The sequence below is a fragment of the Salminus brasiliensis genome, chromosome 22, assembly GCF_030463535.1.
Source record: "Salminus brasiliensis chromosome 22, fSalBra1.hap2, whole genome shotgun sequence".
Classification (NCBI taxonomy): domain Eukaryota; kingdom Metazoa; phylum Chordata; class Actinopteri; order Characiformes; family Bryconidae; genus Salminus; species Salminus brasiliensis.
Genome location: NC_132899.1, coordinates 18315556 through 18343421, shown reverse-complemented (window position 1 = coordinate 18343421; position 27866 = coordinate 18315556). Strand labels below are relative to the sequence as shown.

The 27866-nt window shown below is 41.8% G+C and overlaps 1 protein-coding gene across 1 annotated transcript; it reads left to right on the top strand.

The window, feature by feature from the left end:
• The first annotated feature begins 2997 nt into the window (after nucleotides 1-2997).
• adgra1a (adhesion G protein-coupled receptor A1a) lies at nucleotides 2998-26192 on the top strand. The gene is made up of 7 exons (XM_072667970.1): nucleotides 2998-3231; nucleotides 3829-3986; nucleotides 13199-13326; nucleotides 16105-16228; nucleotides 17136-17287; nucleotides 20110-20205; nucleotides 22060-26192. The coding sequence occupies exons 2-7, from the start codon at nucleotides 3984-3986 to the stop codon at nucleotides 23552-23554; spliced, it is 1998 nt and encodes a 665-aa protein (XP_072524071.1). The 5' UTR covers nucleotides 2998-3231; nucleotides 3829-3983; the 3' UTR covers nucleotides 23555-26192.
• Nucleotides 26193-27866: the final 1674 nt, after the last annotated feature.

Genomic DNA, 27866 nt, shown 5'->3' with positions numbered 1-27866 from the left:
GATTTTAAAATGTGCATAACCAACCATTAACAGTGGCTGCACTGGTAAAAATGAAGAATGGTGTACTATCCAATACTAAATACTGGTCTTTACACCCATGTTAAAAGGTTGAACCATCTCCCAACAACTTCCCAACTGCTTGACAACTTTAAATGTTTTTTATCTCACCTACTGCATTATGCTGTTAAATCCCCCTCTAAAGCAGATAAGTTTACAAATCTGTCCATTGATCAATCAGTTATTCAAGCTGGTGAATTTGCAATATATTTTGCAGAAAAAAATCAAATAATAGAATAATAGAATAAACTACAAAACTAACAGTACAATTATCCAAGATAAATAACAAACAAAAAACGAATTAATATTGAATTAAGAAGGGGAACATTTTCAATAAAACCAAAAGAAATTTATAAGATATCAACATTAAAGGAAGTGGACAAGTGGACAAATAGGTTATAAAATGGTATTAAAAAGTAACACTTCTACTATAATAATAATAATAATAATAATAATAACAATAATAATAATAATCATCATCATCATCATCATCATCATAATCCTAATAATGAAATGAAAAGTAAAGATAAAAAAAGTTAAACAGTTACAGGCTGTCTAAAGGTGGTTAGAAAGTTTTAAATGATGAACTGACACCAGTGAGCCGAGTTTTACAGACTCCTGGAGTAAATCCCAGCTCACTGGTGCACTGCAGCTAAAATCTTCATAGTTTAGTAAAATCTTTAGGAACCTGACAGTTGATCTAGTCTCTAGAGCGGGTCTGATAATTACTGTGTGTTTATAGAAACCATGGATGAGAATTGTACATGATATTGTTGGATCACGAAAACAAAACTGATCACGATTCCATAAAATCATCATCATATTGCACACCCCTAGTAGGGTTTATGGCTTGTGTATGCTTGTGTATCGGACTTTCACTGACATTCTCCTGTAGTACTGTATCAGTATTGCTTGGCACGCATCCAGAAAGTAAGCCTTTTTATCCACCAGTAAGCATTTTGCTGCAATGAGCCCCTAGAAACTTGGTGGTCAGTTCATTTCTTCTTTATCTAATGTAATGAAATCCACTTTCATTTCATTTTCTTGGGAGGAATCTTCTCATCTAAGCTCAAATTGAAGCAGTCAAGGGAGGGGGAGGCAGGCCAGTTGGCATGGAAACCAAGTTGCAGGGTTTAATTACGCTTGACTAGTTATGCCTTTAACACGATGGCGGCCGGATCAGGGACCTTTCAGCATTCTCCAGGGCAATCGCATTTTAAAATTTCAATTAGCATGCTAATATAACCATATTGAACGCCATTGTACTGTAACTGAATATAATGAATCTGACGGAAAATAGGAATGAAAAAAAAACAATAGAAGGGCTTTTAAAAAAACAGCAAATGTGTTGAATTCAGTCTGCAGCTGTTTTACAGCTGATAAGACAGGTAAGTCATTATGAGCTTATGAACAACACAAACTATAGCTCAGAATCTCAGGCCTCAAACTTCCCACAGTGGACAGAGGGCCTGGGATCTGGAGGAGAGGGACAGAAGGACTTTCATGTCCAGGTCAAAGTCATAGTAATGATAATCCCTGATATGCTGTGTTTTCCTGGACATTACCATGAATTTGGATACACTGTATGTCCAATAGCTTGTGGACAGTTGTTTCTTTTGAAATGAAGGACAATTATATGGAGTTTGCTCAGCTTTACCCTGCCATTACAGATCCAGTCCTCTGGCAAGGCTTTGCATTAGAAGCTGGAACACTACTTTAAGGGTTTGATTGCTTTCAGCCACAAGAGCATTAGTGATGCTGAATGATTAGTCCTGGCTCACTAACATCACTCCACTTCATCCCCAAAGTACTGGATGGAGCTCCATCTCTAGAGAACCCAATTCCTCTGCTTCACAGCCTCCAGTGCTGGAGATCTTTACTACCCTCTGACTTGGCATTGGGCATGTTGACCTTATGCTCATGTGCAGCTGTTCTAAAGTGTCCTATTTTATTGGCTTTTCCATAGAGATTATACAAGGTGGATGCACACTATTGAATGCCTGAGTCAACAGTGGTGGCACCTCACTCATTTTTTTTTTCCAAAGCAGCTGAATTCACTAATTGTAAGGGAGGCCTGGATACTTTTGGACATTTGGTGCATCGATCTGCATTGTCCATCGATCTGCCACTTAAACAGCCAACCTGATGTGAAGGAAATGTGCCAGTTGATGTCAGTTTATGCTCTGCTCTCCTTTGAACTTCCACTCATACATTATGATTGACTTAAAGCACCTCGAAAGAAGGGGTGTCATATAATGTAAGATAAGAGATTGAGGCGTGGGCAATGCATGTTATTTTCCAGCCATGATGATTCCGTCTCCTTTTGTTCTGTGGGGAACAGCATGGCTTATTGAAGAAGCAGAGTAGCCTCTAATGCTTTTTAGTTAAATATTTAATCTCTACATTGGATAATTAAAGGACATGGATACTATGTGAGTGAAAAGCTGGGGAATATGCATGGCTATGCTGTGCATCCCTGTGACTGGTATAGTAGGCTATGAACTATTTACTGCAGGACGTGGGCTGTTTAATGTGTTAATGAACATTACAACCACTGTGTTAAGAATATCTCTCTCTCTCTCTCTCTCTCTCCACCCACACACGCCCACTGAAGAGGGAATCTCGGTACAGGGCTTGTGAAGGAAGTACCATTTCCGTAGCCCTAGCCTTTTCCACAGCAGCAGTAATGGGGAGAAGCCCCTGTGTTCTGATGAGATTCCCCCGACTGAGCTGTATGTGAAGGCTAAAATCTGGTAGCTTGTCTCTTTAAATCAGTGCTGCAGCGATGATATGCCCTCCAGCGCTGGCGGGAAGAACCACTTCCACCTCTGCAGCGGGGGCCCTTCAGCACAGCGCCCGGGCGCCACCCCCTCTCTTGTGGGCCTCTTGGTATCGCCCACGCTCAAGTGGAAACTTATCAATCGCCTTGTTGAGGGGGGGGTGGGCAGCACGACCCGACAGGAATTCAGGGCTCGGTTATTTTAGCAGATGTGTTTTAATAGTCGACCGTTTGTCTACTTAAAGACCTCACTCTCTCACACAGCTCGGAGCTTTTATATGAGCCTGGGTTTTTGTTTTCCACTGGGAATGGGGCGTTTTTTTCATACCCGTCCAGTCTCCCAGATGATGGACCGCTGAGAAGCCTTTCCACACCAGTTGCTCTCGTTTCTGTAGGTAAGAGGGCTGAGGGCGGCGTGTGGTCTGTGTGGTCTCAGACGTTTCAGAGAGCTAATTAAGAAGCGGTCGGTGATTGTGGTTGTGAAGACCGAGCTTTGGGGTGTTGGCTTGGATTACTCACTCACACACACACACACACACACACACACATGCTCGCCACTATGACTAACCTACGATAGTGCAAACGACGACGGCATGCTGTAAATCGACTGGTGGTCAGTGGTTCCGTTTGCAGCACCTTTTTTCAACGTTTTTAGCTTGTCGTCATCAAGACGTCACCTGTCCTTTTTTCTCATTTTTATAAAAAAAAAAAAGCTTCTCCGGCGTCCCCCCAAAATCAAACACTCACGTCACGCCCAGCGCGTGACTCCGCAGCCCGTGCGCGCGCTGCCGGCGCGCTCCGTGTTCATTCACTGATAATCGATCGGCGGAGGGAGGACGCGCGGCTCGAGCGCTTCACCTGAACAGACTCTCTCTCTCTCTCTCTCTCTCTCTCTCTCTCTGTCCCTCACGCTCTCTCTCTCTCTTTCTCTCTCTCTCTCTTTCTCTCTCTCTCTGTCTGTCTTAACCCCCGCTGGTCGCGCGCGCGCGCAGATGGACGCGGCGGCGGGTGCAGCGCGCGCTGCCTCCTCTCGCCGCTCGCGCTCCGGACCGCTCTCTGACCACGTGCCGCGCGGCCTCCTGCTGACGGACTGCGAGAGCGCGCACACACCGCTGAACTGAAGCTGGAGCGAGACTTCGCAGAGCTGATGGTGAGTGAGCGGACATCTGCTCGTCTGGAGAGTCTGACTGGGGTGAAGGGAAACTGTCATGGCAGAATCTTCAGCGCTGAGTTAACGCATACAGGTGTGAGCTGTGAGAGTTAATTAGGTCTTTTGGGGTTGGGGTTCCCTGGACGTGGATTAGAGTAGTCTTTAATTACAAAGAAACATACAGTGCTGATTTAACTCTTAATGCTGAAGTAACACAGTGCTGATGTAACCCTTAGTGCTGAATTAACACCTGCAGTGCTGATGTAACCCTTAGTGCTGAATTAACACAGTGCTGATGTAACCCTTAGTGCTGAATTAACACCTGCAGTGCTGATGTAACCCTTAGTGCTGAATTAACACCTGCAGTGCTGATGTAACCCTTAGTGCTGAAGTAACACAGTGCTGATGTAACCCTTAGTGCTGAATTAACACCTGCAGTGCTGATGTAACCCTTAGTGCTGAAGTAACACAGTGCTGATGTAACCCTTAGTGCTGAATTAACACCTGCAGTGCTGACGTAACCCTTAGTGCTGAATTAACACCTGCAGTGCTTTATGTAACCCTTAGTGCTGAATTAACACCTGCAGTGCTGATGTAACCCTTAGTGCTGAATTAACACCTGCAGTGCTGATGTAACCCTTAGTGCTGAATTAACACCTGCAGTGCTGATTTATTCCTTAGTGCTGAATTAACACCTGCAGTGCTGATTTAACTCAATGTTGAACTGCTACATTAACACTTACTATTTTGAGTTAATCCCTACACTGCAACCCCTACAATTACGTCTTGCTACAACACTAGGTGCTGAATCATATTTTAGTACTGAATGCACACTTACAGCATTGAGTTAATACTAATTGAGCTGAATGAACCGTTGGTGCTGAATTAATGCCCACAGTGTTGATTTAACACCTACAGTGTTCACTCCCTGTTTTGAGTTAACCTTGACTTAAAGGATAAAAAGGATAAAAGACTTAACTGTTTCTTTGACCCAGATTAGGGTTGATGGCCTAAAAGGAATGTTAACATTCCTGATCCATCATTGGCATTGCTTTTTCATTTAAGACTTGACTTAATCCCTAACCAGAAACCCAGTTAGTGTGTATTTAACAGCCGCAGTGCTGACTGAACTTTCCAAAGCAGCTTTGAAGTGTTACCTATGGTGTCGAACTGACTCCTGGTGTTGAAACCTGCAACAGTGAATTAACTTTGTATGTGTAGCACCGGGGCTCTTGTTCTGCAACTACACCTGTAATAGTTTGATGGCAATAGTTTGACCTGAAAGATTTTTATGGCTGTAACCCTGCAGAAAAACACACTGTAAACAACCGTGAAGTGATGTGTTGTATTCTAGTTAGTAGTGACAACCATGAACTACGGGCTACTTTAAGTATGGGCTGTTGCATGTCCACGTAAGCTGTATTTTCAGCCTGAACCTATGGCTCTTGCATGCTTTACTCGCTCACTGCAGTACAGGGCGCTTGCTCAAAAGTGTTGAAATAATTCACTTCGGCTGTGGAATAGGCAGGTCAGGGGAAGCATTTTTTTGCTTTTCATGGAGCCTCTGTCGGAGGCGGGTAGACATGACACAGAAGCATTTTGCTTGGAGGGCAAACCGTGCCGGTGAGTGTGGAAGCTAGAGGAGTCGTGTGTTGAATATCAATAGTGGCTGGCAGCTCCCGGTCGCAGGGGGGCTATGGCGCGTGTGGCCGGGTGGGCTCCTCCTTCTAGAGCTCATGGGACCAACACTGGGGGGCGTGGGTGTATGAGAATAAAAAAACAAAACTAAAAAAAACAAAACAAAAAAGAACAAAAAGAACACCGAAACAAATACACCGACCCTCACCGGGCTTGTTATTCTGCATGTCTTTTCTAATGGGCACAATGTGAGTCATTTTGATAGCATAGTGTGAGTATTGTGAGAGTCTATGCTGGTAGAGACCTACCACACCCCTAGTGTTTTCACTAAGGTTCTCCTTCTTTGCCAAGGCTGTTACTTGCGGGACTCGTCTGTCATGACGTGAGCAGCGTCGTTAATCACGGGCATTTAATCATGTCCTTTTACTTGCTCTATGACGTAGTTCTTGCTTGTGCAGATCCCAGGTCGCTCGATATTCCGTCCAACCGCTCACACATGTTTGTCAATCAGGTCTAACTCATGATTAGAAAAGACCTGTGATTACAGCAATTGATAGAGAGGCCCTCAGCACCATGGAGAAGGCCAGCGAGACAGTGCTCGTTTAAGCACCAAGGACAGGGACGAGGAGGAAAACAAGTGGCTATTTGAGGAACAGTGGAAAAAAAGAAATAAAACGAAATAAAATCATAACAATTATTTAATTATTAAGTATGTTCATGGAAAATAATTGCTTTAAAATGAAATATTTGTAGGGATTATAATATTAGATGATGATTTTTGGACATTTTTGGTTAAGAGCTGAGTGCTTTGTGTATTTTCTGCAGTAAACAGAAATGGTATATTGTTATTAATATGTATGGATATTGGGCCAATATCAGCAGAAAACCCTGAATCAGATAGGCCTGTAGGAGGGAGAAAAAATCCTGTAAGGAATGTAGCTTAAAACATGTGTTTGTTGTGTTTCTTGCAGTGGAGTGTTTGATTAGTCTGAGCACGATACCATTTAATTCATTTTTTAATTGACGTGCGTCATAAAAAAGATAGTAAAACTGAATATATATATATATATATATATATATATATATATATATATATATATATATATATATATATATATATATATGATAATGGCAACTTTCTAGGAAAAGGGGAAAAATCACAATTGTCAATGGAAGTCAGTGTAAAAAGATTTAATTTCAAGTCATTTTGGTGCATTTCTATTGGTCCATTTGTAATGAAGTTTTGATACAGTGCCAGATTCAAATTATTGGCAAAAATGGAGATTTTTTTGCCAAAGTTTTTGTGTGACAATCTCTGTTCTGCTTATTGGACAATATTTAAACATTTATGTAGCAACATCGACAGATATAGACCAGAAACATATCAGACAGCGGCTCACCATCCCCCTTTCAGTTCATCCCTAATAAGTGTAATATTAATAATAGACTGTTGTGTGTAGTACAGTATTAGAAAAACATGAATATATTTATTTCTTTTTAATGATATCCTTCGTTATATTGTTCTGTGCTTTAGACTATTAGTTCCAGGAATAATGAATGAGATTCAGACCACAAAGGACATCGGGATCAGCATCTTTTAGCCCTGAAAGAAAATGCACATTGTACAAACCATATTACAGGATATCACAAATCCCTCTCTGTGCTTATTGTAATTTAGCGAATGCAAATGTGAGTGCACACTGTAATCAACAATTGTATGCCATATGGGCTGGATTCAGTGATTCATTAGCATTTTCTGGTGCAAGATGGAACACTGCAGTGTTTGTGGTTCAGATCTGAGGTTGGTTGTTTTATGTTGGTAACTGTACAGGTCTTTTAAAGTTGAGCTTCTGGTTGTAAGGTCAGAGTCCTTTATGTGAGTGTGCAAAAGAGAGAAACAGAGAGTGTGAAACTGTGTGTGCCTGTGTGTGTGTGTATGTGTGTGTGTGCCTGTGTGTGTGCCTGTGTGTGTGTGTGTGTGAGAGAGAAAGAGAGAGAGAGAGAGAGAGAGAGGGAGCCAGTGTGCATCTGTGTTGCCTGAAACAAATACAGGCAGTCATGTTCTCTCAGAGAGAGAAGCTTGCTCACTGAAGCACAATGATCGACCAAGTTTTGTCTCCGAGTTGAGCATGCTCACTGAGGCACGCAGAAGAATGGGGTAAGAACGTTATCTTTGCCTGAGATGTGAGAGTTAACTCTGTTTTATATATGTGTTTAATACTTGCTACAGTAAGCCATTTAAGAAAGGCCTACAGTCATTTGAAAAAGTTAGGACACCCCATGAAAACCTTTGTTTTTTAAATATATTTAAACATCTAAACATCTGATCCTCATTTAAAATAAAATGCAGTTCAAAAAAATATTATTTTACTGTGAGAAAAATGTTAGGATAACTCCACATTTCGGAGGAGCCTGTCTTATTCAAACCTCAGACATTTCATTTGGTTTGCGCTTTCTGAGGCCTTAAAAAAGATGCAGATGTCAGTGACTCTGGGAAGGGATTTTAAATGAATACGTGCAACAACTGCCAATATGGCCATGTCAGGCTGTCCTTGCAAGTTCAGTCCAACAGCAGAGCACAGAATTTTCATGGGAGACACGAAAGGAGGAAACCTTTGCTGTCAAAAAAAAAAAAAAAAAAAAAAAGAAACATCAGAGCAGATAGACCAAGACCAGGACGTCTGGAACAATGTGCCTTAAAAACAAATGAATCCAAAGTAGAATTATTTGGACACAGAGGAGATGTTTGGCATAAACCAGACATTTGAGCAGAAGAACTGTGAAGCATGGAAGTGGAAATGTCGCGTTTTGGGCAGCTTTTCTGCAGAAGAACCTGGAGAGCTCTCCAACATAGAATCCACTAAGAATGCTTTATTGTGTTAGAGGGCTTTTGAGGAAAATGTGAGACCATCTGTCTAAAAAGTAAAGCTGAAATGTAACACAGCTGAAAGAATTCTGCATGGAGGAGTGGGATAAACTTTCTCCCAGTTGATGTCAGAGTCTGGTAGATCATTATAGGAAACGTCTAACTGACGTTATTTCAGATAAGGGAAATACCAACTACTGGACCAAAGGGTGTCCTAACTTTTTCCTAACAGGAAAATAATTGTATTTTTTTGTAATAAAGTGTATTTTGTTGTTCTTGAGTCATACAAGATAGTTGCTGGGATAGTTGCCGTCCTGTCAATGTCCAGTCAGCACATTGCGTTAACTAGAGACTGCAGTAGTGTCTGGTAGGGTTAGCTTTTAGCCTATCACCTGCTCGCTTCAGCAGTTTCCCCCCTGGGTGCAGGTATCTACAGTGGTACTTCCACTTTTTGGTGCTTCACCCCATCAGCTAGTGTTAGCGTTTTTAACCTCACTTCCATATTTCATATTGGATATGTGAGTCAAGACTAACAGTCATGGCTGTTTTACAAGTCTGTATTACTTTCATGGGTTTTGCCTTTGAATTAAGAAACAACAGTGTTTGAGGTTCACAGTCTGTCAGTTCCATGTACCAGTCTCCTTAAATACAGATAAATACAGTTTTCCATTATAAGGCAAATATAAATATCAGGATTTGCGCAAGGGAGTGCATTCAGCTACCGTAAGTTGTGCCCATTGCTGATACAATTGTACAAATGCACACACAGCTTGTCTAGTTCCTGTAGAGAAATATTACCAATAGAATAGGACTCTCTGGAGCGAATAAACATGAATTTATTGGCACCATGCCTAATGCCTGGTTGTTGCTCGAGAGGTGTAAAGCCCACCAGCAGTAATCTGTGGAGCAGTGGAACTATGTGTTCTGCAATGGTTGTGCTTAATCTAATTCTTGAGTTGGGTATTAGTTGGGGAGCCCTGACTGTACCACACACTCTTGTCGATTAATGCAATACTCCAAAATGAGCGGATGAGCAGTTGTCCCAATACTTTTGTGCATATAGTGTACGTTTTATTACCAATCACATATTGACCCACTTTATTATCAAGTTTGCATAATTTTTTATAATGATGGGTCAGATTTTGTCATGTTTGTATACGTGTAAACATTTTTAGTAAAATATAAACCTGGGTTCAGATCCACCCCTTGGAAAACAGACTGACTGTGTCTTGTTCTCCAAAGTATGAAAACATAGCTTGTCTGATTAGATTAGAACATCTTTTTTTAGTTATAGCGCACTATGCAGCCTTGATATTTGCTTCTGTTTAAATTATAGAGAGATCTTAACCATCTTCTTTTATTCAGCATGGTCTTCTATGGAAAAGATGATGTCATACTAGCAATGAAAAATTTATCACCTCATGTAATCTTCTCATATTTTATTGGTTTAAATCTTCAGAAGTTGGAGCTGTTCTATATTCTTCAGTGCATTAGTCTAGGCCTACATAAATAACACGGTTTTGTTCCCCCAACATTGTCCAATAGCCATAGATTCTGTTTTTGTGCTGTGATCACTAAAATACTGTCTTTTTTTCATACTCCTCACTCCTCCAACACACCTCTAACTAAGATGCACCCTTGACTAGAGCAGTAACGAGGTTAGTGCACAGAATGCTAACTGTCCTTACCGAGTAAGTGATGACCTTCTTTCTCTGTGTGTGTCCATTGGCGGAGCCCTGCGCTGCTTCGGCTCAGCCTTTCTCAGCCTCTTTGTGCACTGACCTTTTTTTCTGCATGTGTGCTGATTGGCTGGAGCAGGCCTGAGCTGGAGCAGGCTGAGCAGCCAGGGGAGGATGCTGAGCAGGTCCTTTCCCACCACTCAGCCAGTCCTCTTGTCTCTCTGCTCCAGCTAAAATCTTATAAAGGCTCCTCTTATACTGGAGGCAGGCAATACCTTGACCTGATTTTTTAGGGAGCTTTTAACACTGGCCTACTTCATGTCTGCTATCTTTGTCCAGCACTATACCACATTAAATAACAGGAGTATTCATGCAAGAGGTGACTCATATGAAAACGGGCTCTGAAATCTGTCAAATAGCAGAAATATACATAAATACAGATAGAACTGTTACATACAACTAATTATCTAAAGTATAAATCCAAATCAGTGTCCCAGTTGACTCCAGCCAAGGAAATTGCTTCAGAAAATAAAGAGGCCAAAAATTGCTGAGGGCCGAAATCCAGCAAGGTTTGGTGTTTTCCCTGCTGTTAGCCTTCCACCTAAATCTCGTAATTAACAGATCAGTGGAGTTGTGTTTAATTCTGATAAATCATGAAATTGTGCAGAAAACCAGCCGACCAGGACCAGAGTTCCCCACCCTTGCCATAGAATAATCACTTTTGGATTCATAAAGAACCATTCACTGGTTCAAAGTGTTTGAAGGTAGGTATAAAGGTTTTTTTAAGGTTTTAATCCCATGGATGATGTAGAAGTACTATACAATTTAAAGATTATGCCTAGCGGTGTATGTCCAAGACAAGAACCATTTTAAAAAAATGTTATATTTAAGAGTGTATTGTGACAGGTATTGAAAGAAAAACACAACAAGTCATGTCAGCAAATTGGATCTGTCCTTCTCATACCTGTTTCTGTTTCTGTTCATGCGTCATTTCTGTAATTTCCTTTTCATTTTCAACTTTAGTAAGAGCAGTGGTTATATATAGGAATTTGAAAGTTTTAATGGTTCTTTTCTATGGTGGAGTATTTCTTGCCCCCCATAGTTGGGATATGTAATTTGTGCTTTGAGCTACCACTGAAGGACATGCTTACATATGGAGTATCAACAACAGCAACTCTGTTTTACCTAATACAGTCAATGGAGCATCACAGTGATTTTGAAGCTGTTATTTTAAGGCAAAAATGTTACATAGTGTTGCTTTAAAGAACTTTTAAAAATGATTATCATTATATTGCCATTATATTGTTATGGCCACACAAAAACATAAAGACTTAAGTCTTTACAATACAAAAGTTTAAATACTTCCGATAGGAAGCCTTCAATAAGTATGTATTTGCATTATATCAGAATCATATTTCAATCAGCAGAAATTTTCTGTTAAAATACAAATGTATAATTTATGATAAAAGAAATGGTCTCACTGTAAATAGTTAATTGTGCTCACAGTCCGTACTTTTCCATTAATTAAGGCATTGGGAAAACAAGTGCAGTTGTCTGTATAAAAATGATGAATGAACAAATTATAGTTGTGCACAAAAACTCCTTTAATCAGTCGCTCTGGGTAGGATTTGTCCAGGGTGCTGAACAAGCAAGGATGGGTTTGGATATCCAAATTATATCCAGGGATCAGAAAGGGGGCATTTTAATAGTTTGGCTATTGACATATTATACTATGCTAATCATTGTTTTTTTTAATCATATGCAGTGCCTCTTTTACTCCGGTGTTATAGGTGTCATTAACAATATTACTGTTTAGTGTGAAAATGTATAATAAACTAATAATTGTAGTGCTTTGACATCACCCTCCAAACATGGCCATGTTTCTGTGTCACCAAATCCCTGTGGAAAATAGATCATGTCTTTCAGTACTGGCTGAAAAAATTGTTATTTATAGGGCTGTGTATTGTCAAGACCCTGGTTTTAGAATACGTATCACAAAATTGGTGTTGCAATTATATATAGAATATAGTGTATTGTGATATGTTGCGATGCTGTAAGCAAGGTGATATACAGCGATTTTTTAAAATCACATTTTAGGAAAACTCATCATCTAAAAACACACTAGATGCATAAAATCTGAGTAAAAGAAAAGTCCCTTTTATGCAGTCAGACGAGCGAGAACTGAACACAACACTGTTATCTAGCGGACAGGATTTAAACACAACACAAAATCAACCACTGTCTGCCATGAATCTTCACATGTAAAATATACAGTGTTACAAAACATAATATTGCGATACTTCAACATAAGACTTTCTTACATCCCTTGTTATTGCCAGTAAATAGTCTACAAAAAGGGGATTTTCTGAAAAACTGGATCAGTACATCCCTACTGATAAGGTCAAGCAGCTACAGTGTATTTATTTTCTTTCCCATTCATAAACGATTCCTATCCAGTAGCCCTCTCTCTATCACCTAGATGACTCACCATGCGCACAGAAATCCCAGCGCAAGAGTAAGAGGTGTGGTCAGTGGGCTGGAGATGTGTGTATCACTCTGATATTGCTGGAGAGAGTGTTGGGATTTCACAGTGCAGTTTTTGTCATGCTTAGAGAGTATCTGTGGTGTATTTGGAGAAAGGGAGAGTGATGGAATGAAAGAAAGAGAGACAGACAGAGAAATGCTGCATGCCAGTGGGGATTGAGCCTCTCAGTTATACAACGAAGGGGAATTTTCAGGCTGGGTGATAAAATAGCACTAGCAGAGAATGATTGGGGTGTGTGTGTGGGTGGGTGTATTCTTTTTGCCTTACAGGGACAAAGCTTACTCTTTCTATCTATTTATCCCTCCCTCTCCCTCTCTCTCTCTCTCTCTCTCTCTCTCTTTCTCTCTCCCTCTCTCTCTCTCTCTCCCTCTCTCTCTCTCTCTCTCTCTCTCTTTGCCTCTCTGCCTCTCTCTTTCTCCTTTTTTCTGTGGTGTTTTGTAAATGTGCACATTTTTAATTCTATATGTCTCTTGTTGTGTTGCAGGATTTAAAGAGGGTGCTTTCCTTCCCTCCGTATCCAGGAGATTACCTGCACCCGGTTGTGTACGCATGCACAGCGGTTATGCTACTCTGCCTGCTGATATCAATTATGACATACATTATACACCACAGGTATGTGTTTAATAATGCTTTGTGGCATGTTTTACATACCAGTCTGTGCTAACTGCAACATTAGCTACCCGAGAAAAACACCACCAATCATTTTTTAATCAAACGTCATTATCCAGTTATCACTGCGTGGAGTGATTTGAGTCTGAGTCTGAGTTTCTCTCCTGAAGCTCACTGTAACTCACTGTGGCATTACAAAGCAATGCACAACTATATTTTTATCCAATGTATATATATCTTTTCTGGTTTCAGTTTCTTTTTTGGCGGTATAACTCATCCCGCAGTTTTTGAGACATCGACACTGTTCCAACTGCAGATTGTTTGCCATGCCTTCTACCAACTCTGTAGTCCAAAATGCTTCTCAAACCAGTTTGAGGGACCAGTTTGAGGGAAAAGCAACCAATCACTGTTCATCTTTACGTAAATACCAAAAGGCTGGTTCATTCTGCACATGCGTCATAGCGCTGGACCATCTGCACTGCTCTATGTTCATTTCTTGCGCCACCATCTCTAGCGACCACGTTCTTTGATGCCATTTTGACATTTTTTGATGACCCATTAAAAAAAATAGATGTAAACATTATTTCTATTATTTTTATTTTTAAATATCTGGTAACAGCACCTCAATGTAAGCATACGCTTATCACACATAACCAAAAACCATGGTGCTGGTTAGATGGTGGCAGGTGTTGATCAATAAAGAGAGGAGCTTTGGTTGAAATCCGCTCACAGGCAGTGGCATATATGTACTTTACAACATTACAGAAGATTGCCACTGTTATCTACCAAGTATTTGTTTTTCTTTTTGCTATTTTTCGTGGTTTATTTAGTTTGTATTTTTTTCTGATTTTGACTCAGTTTTCTGGTTCCTGGCTTTTGTGATTTTGACTCCGTTTTGGTTGCCGATTTTTGTGGTTCTGACCCTTGATTATTTTTTTGGATTGTGATTTTTACATTAAAGTTAACTCCAAGCCTCCAAGTTAACTTTTCGAATATACGTTTTTCGCATATAACCTATTTTTTGTTTAGCATTTTTTCAAAGAATGAGGTGCAAAGGTTTGTACAACATTCTTATGGCACGATGATACAAATAAAATAGCAGCCTAGCAACCACATGGAATACCACAGCAACCACTTGATATTATTCTAGTAATGTGTTATTTAATGATGTCATAACTACTAATAAACTAATAAAGTTAGTTACATAGTTATGAGAAGGGGTAACTGAGGTGTGTGTGTTTCCAGTATTCAGTAGAACACTTTGTCCTTTACATTTTAGTTACCAGAGAGCTGGAGATTTTTCTTTGCCACTGCATGAGTTCAGCATTTCCAGCTCAGGCTGTCGCTGAGGACAGCCTCAGTGGGGCAATTTTTTGGGTCAGACTGTCATGGTGCAGAATTCTCCCTGAGTCACATTACTAATGTTTACAGTTTCATGGCCCTGGCTGTCACAGCTGAGCCCAGAGAATTACATTTGCTGCAAGGAGAGGGGGGTCTCATACCACCCTAAAAGGGACAATGCCAAGTTTGGTTTGCTGGAGCGCAGCAGTTCTTTCTAAGAGGCACTATTACTCCAACACTCTTTAGTCATGACATTGCGCTTAGAAGGCTGCAGTTCTCTTGTCTGATTTTTTTTCTAAGCCCTTGAACCTTAGGCTTATTCTTTGGTTACTAATCTTATGACTCATTATTTAGCAACCGCTATGAATGTGGCCCTCCTTTGCTTGACTTTGGTAACTACTAGAAAATGTGTACTGTGTAAAAAGCACTGTCCAGCCATAACATTAAAACCACTTCATTTTGTGCAGGTTACTCTTGTGCCGCCAAAACAGCTTTGACTTGTTGAGGCATGGACTCCACAAGACCTCTGAAGACGTCCTGTGGGATCTAGTGCCAAGACGTTAGCAGCAGATCCTTTAAGTCCTGTAAGTTGTGAGGTGAGCTTTAGGTGCCCATGACCCTGTCACTGGTTCATCAGTTGTCCTTTCTTGGACCATTTTTTGTTGGATACTGACCACTTCATACCGGGAACTACCCACAAGACCTGCCAAGATGTTCTGACTCAGCCGTCTAACGATTCTTATGCTTGCTCATTTTTCCTGCTTCCAACACATCACCCAAAAGAGCTGACTGTTCACTTGCTGCATACATATCCATGTTATTGTAACTGGATAATGAATGTTATTTATATATAATTATGAAAGCAATTGACCTATCCATGTACTGCCCACAAATACTTTCTTCAGTAGATACTGTTGCGAAGTTGTGCGGAATTGTGCATAACCTAATGAATTTCAGTTGGAGATCAGGTTCACTCCATAATGTAAGGTTTCCAGTTCAAACCCTCAACACTCCAATGTTTATTTGACACCAAGGGCATATTCTTTGGGGCTATTCTCTTATAGAAGTTTGTGTTAACACTTTCGACCCATGCCAAACTATGCCGAATGCTGTACTATGTAAATGTATACAATTATGCAGGTTGGAAATAACAGTAAATTTGAAAGAATACTAAAGGTAGCTCATTTACACAGCAATAAAAACTACACGTAACCTTCCCCCAAATAACAATTTATGAGATTTATTTTGTGATAAAAACAAGTTGTACCATAACATTTCTCATTGGGTTGAATTGGATTTTTGGCTGGATTCTCTAAAACCTGGGCACCTTTGTAATGAAGGGGGTGGAGCATGCATATGTCAATTCAATTATGGAACAGCATAAGGGGCCCTTAGGATTTAGGGGGTTTACTTCTGTCTTCTGTCTGTTTCTGGGTGAAGTGTGATCCGAATCAGCAGGAAAGGATGGCACATGCTCCTGAACTTCCTCTTCCACACAGCCATGACGTTCGGGGTGTTTGCAGGAGGCATCAACCAGATCAAGTACCGCGTCGTCTGCCAAGTGGTGAGGCTTCTCCCGCTCTAATCATGCACCCCCCCACCCCCAACTGCATTATCCATGCCCTGTGTCCCCAGCTCCAAGCTCAGAGTCACTAACATATGGCCTCTTTGACTTTTCAATTACCAAACCACACAGTCCTCCCTCTGCCTGAGCTGCTGAGCAGGGAGAGGATAATACATTGGGGTTGGGGGATTGTTTTCTCAGTGTACACTGTGTTCTTCAGTACGCACTGCTGGTAATGCAGATCAGTGAATCATAATAATTTGATTGCATGTTTATGTTAGTCGTAAACTAATTATTTATGTTTGTGCCACTAATGACAGCTGAGTCCACTAGCTTTTTACCTGTAAACTGCTTGTAAACCAGGCTTCAGTGACACATAACTGTGTATTTGTGTGTTCAAAAGTTTGGAATCGATGTACAATCAGCTCTAGTACTGTAATACAATGAACTTCTTTTTGTCCTTAAAATCATGAAGTATTGTATAAATATGTCTACCATTTAGCTAATGTGGACCTCCACAACAACAATTACTGATATAAGAAGTGTTCCAAACTTTTGACTGGTATGCTTGCATGGCCGCATTTTGTGATTGTATGTGTGTGTTTATTGTATTCTGGCAGCCACCAGCGTGCTTGAGCAAGGTTAGTGAGCTTGCTGGCTTGAGTGCTGTGTTCACAGAGGCAAGGAGGACACCTGCATAGCCCAGCTGTCTGAGAAGGATTACCTCATCCACTCCACACAGTGCACCTGGGTGCTCTCTTCCCCTTCAGCAAGCAGCACTCCGCACGCTCTCTCGCATTCAGAAAGGGGCCATCCGCTCACCACTGAGCTGCTCTGTGATTACACTCTCACCCGTGCCCAGGCTGGCTGCATTTGTGTTCACTGTCTTTGTGTGTTCTTCTCCCAGGTTGGCATCATCTTGCACTACTCCTCTCTGTCCACCATGCTTTGGCTGGTGTTCACTGCCAGGAATATATGTAAAGAGGTCTCAAAGGCTCCGCCCCCACCTCAGGGCAGGGATCCGCCTGCACAGCCCCGCCCCAGAGCCACCCTATTCAGGTAAACCAACAGAAGAGCATCTCATGACAGTCCAGAAATCACTCACCTGCTTGTTCTCTGTTAGTAGAAGAGCAAGAGAACAGATGTTCAGCATAACAGTCCCCAGAGTTTGGTTTAATGGTGTAACAAGGAAAAAACATCCAGTGAGAAGCAGTTCAGAGCAGACTTGTTGGTGAAAGATGTCAATAGAGAATGCGTGGTCTAGTTTGAACTGATAGAAAGGCTACGGTATCTCTGATAACTACTCTGTATCTCAGCATGCACAACATGTCAAACCTTGAGGTGGACAGGCTAGGACCATGTCTGAGAGCTCAGGCTGCTGTGGACAGACCGCAAAGAAGGTTGGGTCAGAAATTGAGGCCAACAGAATAAATCCCTGGACCCATACCTGCCTTGTGTGAACAGTTCAGACTGGTGGAGGTGTAATGGTGTGCCGAGTGTCTTTTTGGAACACTTTGGTCTGTTAATACCTGTCAGACATTGCTTGAATGTTCTAGACGATTTGAGTGTTTTACATATCATTCAGGGGCCTTCCTAGTCCAAAGATCCAGTAGAACACCTTTTAGATGTGGTAGAACAGGAGGTTCTCCAGAAGAATTAGCGGTAATTGTGTGACACTGTCATGTCAGCATGGATCAGAATCCCAAAGAAATGTTTCCAACAACTTGTGGACTCCATACCATGATGGACTGACAGTGTTTTGAAAGCATATAGCGGCCCTATCCAGTATTAGTTTTGTCTTGCCAATAAAGTGCTCAGTAAGTATATATACAGTGTGTGCAGAATTATTAGGCAAGTTGTATTTAAGAGGATTCTTTTTATTATTGAACAACAACTATGTTCTCAATCAACACAAAAGACTTAAAGCTTAATATTTTTGGAAGTTGGAGTGGGTTTTTTTTTTTTTTAGAGTTGGCTATCTTAGGAGGATATCTGTTTATGCAGGTAACTATTACTGTGCAGAATTATTAGGCAACTTAATAAAAAACAAATATATACCCATCTCACTTGTTTATTTTCACCAGGTTAACCAATATAACACAAAATTTAGAAATAAACATTTCTGACATTAAAAAACAAAAACAAAAACAAATCAGTGACCAGTATAGCCACCTTTCTTTACGATGACACTCAAAAGCCTTCCATCCATAGATTCTGTCAGTTGCTTGATCTGTTTACAACATTGCGTGCAGCAGACACCACAGCCTCCCAGACACTGTTCAGAGAGGTGTACTGTTTTCCCCTTCCTGTAGATCTCACATTTTATGAGAGACCACAGGTTCTCTATGGGGTTCAGATCAGGTGAACAAGGGGGCCATGTCATCATTTTTTCTTCTTTTAGACCCCTACTGGCCAGCCACGCTGTGGAGTATTGGATGCATGTGATGGAGCATTGTCCTGCATGAAAATCAGGTTTTTCTTGAACGATACCGACTTCTTTCTGTACCACTGCTTGAAGAAGGTGTCTTCCAGAAACTGGCAGTATGTCTGGGAGTTGAGCTTCACTCCATCCTCAACCCGAAAAGGTCCCACAAGTTAATCTTTGCTGATACCAGCCCATACCAGTACCCCACATCCACCTTGCTGGCGTCTGAGTCGGAGTGGAGCTCTCTGCCCTTTACTGATCCAGCCTCGGGCCCATCCATCTGGCCCATCAAGAGTCACTCGCATTTCATCAATCCATAAAACCTTAGAAAAATCAGTCTTAAGATATTTCTTGGCCCAGTCTTGACATTTTATCTTATGTTTCTTGTTCAAAGGTGGTCGTTTTTCAGCCTTCCTTACCTTGGCCATGTCCCTTAGTATCACACACCTTGTGCTTTTTGGTACTCCAGTAATGTTGCAGCTCTGAAATATGGCAAAACTGGTGGCAAATTTATTTTTCAACACGTTTCTTGCGACCCTGTTGGCTATTTGCCATGAAACGCTTGATTGTTCGGTGATCACGCTTCAAAAGTTTGGCAATTTCAAGACTGCTGCATCCCTCTGCAAGATATCTCACAATTTTTGACTTTTCAGAGTCCGTCAAATCTCTCTTCTGACCCATTTTGCCAAAGGAAAGGAAGTTGCCTAATAATTAAGCACACCTTATATAGGGTGTTCGTTACAGAGATGCACATCACCTGATTAACTTGATTGGTAGTTGGCTTTCAAGCCTATAGAGCTTAGAGTAGGACAACATGTATAAAAAGGATGATGTGATCAAAATACTCATTTGCCTAATAATTCTGCACACAGTGTATAATTTCATATATGTGTGAGAGAGAGACTAGATTATAGATACTGGCAAGATATCATTTTCTGCCCTTTTTTGTTTAATAACACACTTGAACTAGGCATATGATTATATGCTGCTGCCACTGTAGTTATAATTATATCTCTTAAATTAAATAAAAGGCTGTAATCCCACATTACACATAAAAGCTGTGAAATAATATTCAGAGGCTGATTATAGCATTTAGCCTGTGCTAAAGGTGATGGCCCTCATGAGCGAATAATAGGAGTGAATTATAATGTGGAAAGGTGACATTAAACAGAATATCGAGGGAAAAATCCAGAAACAATAGAAGACAGCAGTGGAAAAAGACAAAGCTGGAATGACGGGCAGTTACCGAGGCAACGGCAGCAGGTGTCAGAATGATGCACACTTCCATGTGCTGTCACTCATTAGAGCAGGCCAGTTTTCAGTGACAAGTTTCAGTGAAGATAAGAAGAAGTCAATTTTCCTGCTATCTCCTTGCCACTGCTCATAGTCTGTGCATGTTTGTTGAGCTCATTTACCGTGACTTTGGTCTCACAACTTCTGTTTGTGCTTTCTTAAGATTTTATCTGGTCAGTGGTGGGGTTCCCCTCATTATTGTGGGGGTCACCGCTGCTGTTAGCCTGGACAACTACGGGAGCAGAGACGATGCCCCTTAGTAAGTACACGGTTCACCAGCACTGTCAAGAGATCACAACCTTAGCCTTAATCATGCTCACATTGATTTTCTGCCTCCCTCGCTCTCTCTTTAACCCTGAGCACTATGTTCAAAATGATAATCGTGACCAGGGCACCGAATCAGCGAGCACTGGTGCATGTAGATAACACACAGCAAGAAACCTTACTTGGATTATAGTGTTCCGTTAGATCAACAGTCCTGTTCCTTTGGATTGTGTTTATCAGTTGTAATGTGTCGACGTGGAGTTCATAGTGAGGCAGTAAATGACTTCTCGTAAGCATCATTGATTCTGAGAGACATATCTTAATTAACAATACAAATTACCATGCGGCCTGTAATTTAATAAAGCAGAGCACTAATGATGTTGTTGACTGAGTTGTTGAATCTTTCTCTCTCTCTCTCTGTTCCCCTTTTTTATCTCTGCTCTTTATCTCTAATGTGCATTTCCCATTTAAAAGCCAGGACTTACGGGGGTACTTTTACCAGCAATGACTGGGATTTACATCATTCTCACGGCAGCCCGTTTTACTGTATTATACATACCCGCCGTGAAAGTTGCAGTAAACAGTGGTCTCCTTAGCCCTCATTTATAGAGTTATGAAATAACAAAAGTTTGGGAGAAGGACCACCCCCAAACCCCTCTACTCCGTTATTACACACCCTATACAAATACTCCTCTTACCTCATCTTCTTGTGATGAAAATATGCCCATCCCAGTTTCTTGAGCTCCCTTGCCTCAGAAAGTGGTCATCAGTTCGCAAAATTAATCTTATGCAAACTATATTTCTAACACTTGTTTCTCAAGCAAAAGTTGAAATGCCACAGAATAGTTTTGCTTTGCCAGTCAAACTTGAGCAGTGGCAATGTGGGCTTGAGCAATGTGGGCTTACCCACAAAGAAGTTAGATTTTTTCTGCATCTCTCTAAAATCATGTAGAAAACTCAAAACTAATTGAAGAGTTAATGGAATTGTTCACCGATAAATCAAAATAGCGTTATTTATCATTCGCCCCAAGTGCCGTCAGTCAGCCAAGAAAAGTTTGGTATCTTTAGTAGTATTCTTTAGTTCAGAAGGAGAGATGCTGGACTAATGTTACTAACAAATGCTGGGCTGTCAACAATAGTCCAGTCTTAAATGGCACACTTGCGGTCCTTGCACGTGCGCATGAGGACCACGAGGCTGTGGGTTGTTCCATTTCTCATTCTGCCGAACTAAAGAGTGTTCACAAGCGCCCTCTTTGTGCCCTTATTAAGCCCTTCGGCAAGGACCCTATTACCCACAATTCGCTTAAAACAGCAGCTGTGACCAATCCGAGCGTGTGGGTTCTTTCCAAGCTGTGTGAACATCATGGAAGAGAAGAAAATATTCAAGTGTGAATTAAATCTAAAATAAAATACATAAATATTAAAAATAAAAATGTAAAATCGCATAAATACATAAATGGATACACCAGTTTGGTCTTTATAGGAGTGTTGGCTGGCATCCTATGAGCAGGCCAAGAAAAGCCTAGCGCTGAAATGTTCATGTTTTATCTGTGAGTCAAATAAACACGCTGGATAGTAAACAGGTGCTATCTGAATTCTCTAATTTTAAAGGAAGTCATTATCATATCCTTAACCACATTAAATTGTCTGTGCGGAATTCAGTAATGTTTCTTTGTCATTTTCACCAAAGAAATTAGCAATACACAAATATGAGAAAGAAAAAGAAATAGAAATACTAGGGTTTTTATTTACATCACTACAAAATGCTACATATTTCCCTATAGAATGTTCTAATCTGTCCCTCTCTCGCTCTCTCTCTTTCTCTCTCTCTCTTTCTTTCTGGTTATAGTTGCTGGATGGCGTGGGAGCCCAGTCTGGGTGGCTTTTATGGGCCTACTGCTTTCCTGGTCCTGGTGATGTGTATCTATTTCCTGTGCACGTTTGTGCAGCTGAAACATCACCCAGAGCGTAAGTATGAGCTGAAGGCCATGACTGAGGAGCAACAGAGGCTGGCCACTGCTGAGATGGGACATTGCCACGCCGGCGGAGAGCATGGAGAGCACGGGGATCATATGGGCTGCACAGCCATCACAGCTTCCATGTTGGCCAATGAGCACTCCTTTAAGGCCCAGTTGCGGGCCACCGCCTTCACCCTCTTCCTTTTCCTGGCCACGTGGGCTTTTGGGGCGCTGGCTGTGTCGCAGGGCCATTTCCTGGACATGATCTTCAGCTGCTTGTATGGAGCGTTTTCAGTGACACTGGGGCTGTTCTTACTGATTCAGCACTGCGCCAAACGGGACGACGTGTGGCACCGCTGGTGGGCCTGCTGCCCCTCTAAACCTAAAGTGGAGGTAAATGGAGAGGCTGCTGGTAATGCTGTCACTCAAATCCAAAGCCACACCCCTCCATCCCACAGCCAGACTCAAATCCACTGTCCAGCAGAGCCGCCTTGCTCTGTGAAACCTTTACTTTCCCCCCACCTCCACACTTCACCCCACTGTAAGCTTAGCCCTTTGCCCTCTGCTCAGAACCATACTAGCACCTGCTGTGCTGCTCTGCACTCTTCATCCCCCATGCTGGGGAGCTCCTCTCGGCCTCAGTCGCTTCCTGACGAACTGCCCCGGCCCACCCTGCCCTTGCAGAGCTGCTTGAAGGACAGGACTAAGTCGCGCTCCTTCAACCGGCCACGCCCCTGCCTCAGGGACTACGCCTACCACATGGCTTCCACCAGCATGGATGGCAGCGTGCACAGCTCGCACCTAGACAGCCCCCACAGTGTCCACCTAGACAACCCCCTCACCTGCCATGCATCACACCTGGACAGCCAGCTGTCCTGCCACAGCCCCCACCCAGAGAACCAGCTGCGTTGCCCAAGCCCCAGCCCACATCTGGAGGGCCTGGCCTCGCATAGTCTGCATGACAGCATCTCTTGCCACAGCGTGCACCTGGAACTGGATGGCCATGATGGACACACCTGCCACAGGCATGCCTGCTGCGCCAAGGCTGACCCTTTCTCCAGCTTCTGCTGCCCCAGAGCAGACCCCTTTGCCAGCGCTTGCCAGACGGAGGACCCTGAGCCGAGTTCCTTGATGTATAGCGGCTCCAAACCGGCCGATAAAGAGGACGATGTCATGCTGCACTTGGATATCCCCCCTCCGCGGGCTGCCCTGCCCTGCTCTCAGGCCACTCTGCCCTGCTCTCAGGCCACACTTAGCAGAAAGGGCACCCTCAGCCGAAGAGGGACGTTGAGCCGCAATGGCAGCCTACATGAGGATTACGCCTTCAGCTCTGACTCCACAGGTAACATTAGGACTGGGCCATGGAAAAATGAAACCACTGTGTAGCCCAGTGACTGATGGGTTGGGACCTGTTTCTCCCCCTCAAGCTAAACTACTGTGTAGTCCCAGGGCTGTCCCCCCTTAAGAAGGCTCTTTGACCTCTGAACTAAACTACTGTGTAGTCCTTCCGCTGTGGCCCTCTCATCTGCATTCTCCCCTAAACCTCAAAACCTTCACTTTTACCACTAAATATAACTTCATGGCTTTGAGAGGTTTTGCTTCCCACACTCTACTGACCTGTGTAGATCTTTTGGTTTAACCTTAAGTTTTTCCGCCATTTAAATTGGTCCTGAGGTTGGAAACGCACTGATTTTTGTACATGTTAAGTGTTCTTGGGTACAAATGTGCAATTACTTCAGTATGAGTGAACATGTGTGCGAGTGCATGTGTTTGTGTGCACCCCCTACATACACTCTCTTAAAAATACAGGTGTTTCAAAGGGTTCTTTGTGCGATGCCATAGAAAAAATACATTGGAATTTGAACTATTAAATTGTTTTTAAAAAAACCTTTTCATCAAAGCATTCTTCATACTCAAACATCATCTCTTTTACAAAAATTGTACTTTATTGAATCAAAGGTGACTCTTCTGGTAGTTCAGCAGACTAAGGCCCACTAAAAACTATGGCCCAAGGATTGCGAATTTACATCATGGGTCATGCTGCTTCGTCATCAGCAGCCAGTGCCCAAGAGAACACAATTGGCCATGCTCTCTTTGGGTGGGTAGGTGGCACTGTCTCATCGCATCACTCCCATCGTGATGCTGCCTGGCACAGGAGTCTGTTGGCTGATGTTTCAGAGCTGGGGATCTGGCGCTGTCCTCCAAGCATGTTTGCTACGTAGTGATGCTGCATTGGTGGTGGTTCTAAAAAGAGGCAGTGGCTGACATCACATGTAGCGGAGGAGGCATATGCTTGTCCTCACTCCTATTGGGGGGGGTGGTTCTTGTGAGTTGGTGGGTTAATTTGCTCAGCTAAACTGTGGAGGAAATTGGGTAAAAATTATATTATTATTAAAAAAATGGATCTCCTATGATGTTGATGGAAGAACCCTTTAAAGCACCTTTATTTTCAAGACTGTGTACAAGTGGTAACATGCATATATGTTCATGTGTGTACACATGGACTTAGTGAAAGAAGAGATTTAGGTGAATTTCAGATGTTTTGCCAAAAGTGATCACACCAGCACTATAAACTGATGTGTACAAACTGTGAATTGTCACATTTAGAGGATGTGCATTTAGAGGATGATGCAAATGAAACCAAGTTGTACCTTTCATGGATCAGGTCATGTTTCAGAAGATTTGCCAGAAGTTTCTATAAATAAGCCACAGCACCAGTGAAAGTCCGACGCCTCATTGTTTTTGATGGTGGAAATTATGACAGAGCGACGTCCATCATCATTAAGCCACACTGAGTTTTTTTTTTTGCCACCTAAAAAACAAACAAGTCCTCTGTCTGTTACCATGGTGACAGAGCATGAAGCAAGGTACCCAACCAGCATGTGTTTTTTTGAACTGCACATGATATGCACATAGTGTTTTCCTGCGAGGTGCGCATCTAAATCAATGGCCTTATTGAGTCTGTCAGTTCTGCATCGATCCAGAGTTTTATGTTGCACTGAATCATTCAAGCAGTTTTAGAGTAACAGTGTATATGTGGGGGTGGGAGCAGCCCTTACCTGACATTGTAAACAAAGTCATTGAGCATCAGAAGTTGAAAGCTGAGGTGTTTTGAAGTAGAGCCTACTCTCCAAAAAGCTTCACGTCTTTCTCCGGTCACCACTCTTGACGTTATGCCTGTCCACCGCCACCGGTTTCCCTTCATTTCTTACTTTCTTACATTTTCTTCTGTAGCGTTTTTCTTCTGACCAGCGCGAGCGTATAAATTCCAGCTTATCTAACTGTAAAACGTGCAGTGAAAAAAAGGAAAAAAAAAAAGATGAACCACATGATCGTAGAGAATACGCCAGTAGCTACACATTTGAGAGCTCATTTCTGGTGTAGAATTGCAATCTGTCACACAAGAAAATGCCACGTTAATCCTGTGAGATAGCATCTGTCTTGACATTTGTTTTAAATGGATTGTGCCGTATAATTGATAGGGATGATGATGAAAACAAACGTCAGTGTTGGAGTCATGCTGAACATTTGAAACAGTCTATCCCTTGTTTCTCTGTTTTGGGTTGTGCTGTGTTTCTCTGTGAGCTCAGGGATCAGGTCGCATTTTTTCACCAGTAAAGCCAAGCGAAAAACTGTACGTGCATGCAATTAACCGTCGGCCCCTGTGTACCACATGGAGTTGTCACTAAATAGGAAAAGCAAGACGAATTGCAGCGAGATGTTTTATACACTGCCCTCACTGACTGTGTCCCCTGCCCCCTGCCTACAGGTGTGCAGATGGACTTCACGTTGCCCTCGTCCTTTACTTTCATTTATGGAAGGGAGATGAAATCTGTCTACATGCATTTCGTTCATTCCATGTGTCGTGCCGTATGTACACCCACCTCTTTTTGATAGGACATGAAAAGCGCTGCATTAACCTTTGTACAGTACATGTGACTTGTGCTGTGACCTAACCCAAAGCCAGCCATTTTGTTTCTTTTATACATTTGCCACTGTTTCCAATAAATGTATTTTATCACCATGTGCGGTTCTCGCCTTGCTCTGTCATGGTTTTGCAGTATATGAAACATAAAGAGATGCACTACATTAGCAAACATGCACATTATCCCATTATCACATAATTAACATGACATATATAATTGTCATGCTACAAAACTCTTCTGAGTTTAAACACATTTTTCATGTTGTGAACAAAAAATATTTTCCCACCTCAGAAAAAAAATCCTTTTATTTAGACATGGGAGTCATATTCAGATTCATTAATACTGAACACAAAAACTGTACTGAACAAAAAATAAACAGTTTTCCCTGTCTATTTTGGGAGATGGGCTGTCGAACATAAAAAAGCAACAAATAAACAACGGAAAAGAACTATATGCTGTACTATGTCTATGTGAAGCAATGGTACATTGTTTGTAAACATAAAAGGTTAGTGTGACGGGGTGGTAGGTGATAAGGAGGCACATAATTTTTGCCTTTTACATGTATTAAAAAATTATTTTTTAATGTAATTTTAAATAAATATGTCTTGTGCAAACAGGTGCACAAATATACTGAAAAAATAACATTTATTTGGTGATATATTAGTTTCAAATGTCATGTTGGTCAATACAGACATGTATTAATAAAAAATAATTACAGATATATTCTTTAATTATTCTTTAAGAAATAGCATTTTCTCATATTTCTTGTTAACACATGAATAGCTTTATGCTTTAGAAACACTTTGGTCTATTTTTTGTGCTTAATGCATCTCGTTGATCATTGCAGATGGAAATTGCACCAGTTTTGCAGAATGACTACACTGTGATGGACTGGTAGCCTGTGCAGAGGATATATATGATTTCATTCAGAACCTCCATGACGCTGACAAATAAGAATGAGATTAGAAGATGGATGGATGGGTTATATCAACACAGTTACTGTCAAAGTAAACTGAAAGACACAATGTGATGTTTTATCTATGTAGAAATGATCTACACATCAAAGTCAACTCAGTGCACCCTCTTTGTCAGTGTGTAACTGCGCTAATGGACAGGAGGCATCACCACTACTTGAGGTTGCTTTTTCTCAGGGGAATTTAGCCTCAGGGTTCAAGGTCTTTCTTTAAAAGCTCTGTTTCTAACCAGATCAATTGCTCACCGGAGCTTTTCCCCAGCGTGATCTGAAGGTCAGTCCGTTCAGTCTACCTCAGTCTGGAGTTCAGCGCCAAGCAAAGCTAAGACACAGCCTTGGCCTGGCATTGGGCGTGTGCTCATCATGGCTGTTTGTGTCTCGGCTCGTGCTGACAGCTTACAGGGCTGCAGGGCTCCGACGATTGTTTATTCATCAGTCCCCTCCACACTGCAGCTGATCCCCTCTCATGCATTCTGTTGTCAAGGACTCTGCCATCCGCCCTGGCACAGTAGGAATCAAGAGGGGATGAACGATGGCCTACCTCGTTCTTAAACCGACCACTCAGAAATGTCTGAGAGAATTTTTAGCCAGAGGAAAGGTCCTTAAAACACTCTTAAAAAGGGGCTTCTTCAAGAGTCATTTAATAAAGGCAATGGCTATAAATAGAATGATGCCATCTCAAATGCTTATGCTGGCGTTACCTCTACAACCCGTACAGAAATCTGATATATGGCCATATATAGATGGCCTGTCCTCAAGTCCAGCATATATTTGTTGACATATAGGAGGTATTTATTTA